This window comes from Belonocnema kinseyi, chromosome 1 (assembly GCF_010883055.1).
Source record: "Belonocnema kinseyi isolate 2016_QV_RU_SX_M_011 chromosome 1, B_treatae_v1, whole genome shotgun sequence".
Classification (NCBI taxonomy): Eukaryota; Metazoa; Arthropoda; class Insecta; order Hymenoptera; family Cynipidae; genus Belonocnema; species Belonocnema kinseyi.
Genome location: NC_046657.1, coordinates 57,200,949 through 57,202,969, shown reverse-complemented (window position 1 = coordinate 57,202,969; position 2,021 = coordinate 57,200,949). Strand labels below are relative to the sequence as shown.

The 2,021-nt window shown below is 45.2% G+C and overlaps 1 protein-coding gene across 1 annotated transcript in view; it reads right to left on the bottom strand.

The window, feature by feature from the left end:
* The window catches only part of LOC117177867, a 2,807-nt gene extending 1,152 nt beyond the window's left edge, over positions 1 to 1,655 (bottom strand). The window contains exons 1-3 of the mRNA XM_033368908.1: positions 963 to 1,655; positions 531 to 900; positions 35 to 452 (exon numbers count right to left, since the gene is read on the bottom strand). Coding sequence (XP_033224799.1) covers positions 35 to 452; positions 531 to 900; positions 963 to 1,655 — 1,481 coding nt within the window. The remainder of the gene's footprint in view (positions 1 to 34; positions 453 to 530; positions 901 to 962) is intronic.
* Between the last annotated feature and the right edge of the window lie 366 nt (positions 1,656 to 2,021).

Sequence of the window (2,021 nt, the reverse complement as noted above, 5' to 3'; positions counted from 1 at the left end):
ATTAAGTCGGCGAAAATCCCCACAGATCCTCCACTCGCCATCCTTTTTGGGAGTCATGTGAATGGGTGTTGCCCAGGGACTACTGGATGGTCGACAAATTCCGGAATCAATCATTTGTTGGAACTGAGTTTTAGCAGCAGCCAATTTATCCGGCGACAAACGTCTGGCACGCTCGGCGATCGGAGGACCCTTCGTCTCAATGTGATGTTGTACATCATGTACCACGAGATCAGGACACTGAGAAACACTTGTTATTTCCGGAAAATCGGCCAAAATTTTTGAATAAGGCTGAGTTCTGTCTATTGTACTAACGCCAAAAATGCTTGCGTTTTTGATAAAACCCGAAGAACTACAGCCAGTGGTAGTGTCTACCAAACTAGATGCGTGTAGAAATGAGGCTAAATAGTAGAGCGCCAGAAAGTCGGCTCCAATTATCGGATAAGGGACCTCGGCTACACAAAAATTTCAAGCGAAATGGCGAAGAAGGCCGAGATTCGGCGAAATTCTTTTTATCCCATAAGTAGTAATACGCGTGTCGTTAGCTGCATACAAAACACCGTCGCTTGGTTTGGGTTTGTTTTTCTTATCCACCGGTAGTAGTGAAAGATCAGAGCCCGTGTCAATGAGGAAGACAAGTCCGGAGTTACGATCACTTAAATGAAGACGCTTAGAGGTGACTTTGCCTGAACCCCCCACCGTCTCCGCGCGGGGAGGCTCGACCAGTTTTCCAATAATGACTGCGGAACCCACTTGCATGGCTTCTGGCATCGTTGAGCCTTTTCGCCAAACCTTTCGTGGTAGAAACATAAGCCAGTAGAACTCTTGTCTCGTGAGCGGTCGCGGGTATTTCGGTTTTGTGAATTCGACCATCCGCGTCCACGACCACGACCACGTGATCTGCTGAAATGAGTTTGGCTAATTTGCTTTGTCAACATCTCCAGCTGCTCGGTCAAACGATTTACTTTCGTTTCTAAATCATCAGGCAACGCTTTGGAGGTAACAGCAGAAGCCATAGATGAGTTTGACAATGAACCGGAAGTTACGGAAGAAATATGAAAATTACCCGGGCCCGCAGCTTCTGTGACCTTGTCAGCCATTTTTGCCAGATCATCAAGGTTGTCTATATTCGATAGCGCGAGAATCGCCTCGATTTGATTCGGCAGTTGCTCGAGAAAAATGCTCTTTATTACTTCTTCACTACACGCGTTATCATTTAAACTGCGCAGGCGATTGAGGATAACCGAAGGTTTTCCGTCTGAAAGAACTTCGCCTTTCAGTAATTGAGGAAGTCGGCTTTCAGGGGACGCCGAGAACCCGGATATTATCCGGTTTTTAATTCGCGTGCAAATATCCGCAGGTGTCGGGGAAATCGACAGGATATCTTTAACATGTGCGACAATCTCGAAATCTAGATTGGCCACAATATAATCAGCCTTAGTTTCCTCCGCTCTTACGTTCGCAGTTGAAAAGGAAGACTCGACTTGGAGGAAACATAACGCTGGATCCTGACGGAAAAACCCAGGAATTTTGGGAACCCGTTGTGCCGCATCAACACGGTTCTGTGAATCGGTTAAGCGGTTAAGAACCTCAACCAGTTGATCGCCCCCCGCGTCTGGTGTTCCAGAAGGTACAGACTGGTTAGCGTTTGTCGCCATTTTATCACAATAAGGAACTAAAAAGCCGTAAATACGATGGCACAAACCAGTAGGGTTGATGTCATTAAGGGCGAACAGCAAAAACGTCACTCGAATGTTCGTTGATTATAGACTGTTAAGTCACTTCGAAAATATTACACGATAATCTGCTCAGAAACAGTAATTCACATCTTACTGCAAAAATCATTTAAAAACACTGGCATGCACACTCTAAAATGGCCAATGATCGAATGAAAGACATATGAAAAGTGTCACGCACTGACACGTGAAGGTTAGGTTTTATCCTGCACCCCAACGCATGCACAGGAAGGGTTAATTTTTAAATCGAGATTTATTTATCTAAAAGTAAACATAGTTTTAGACGCA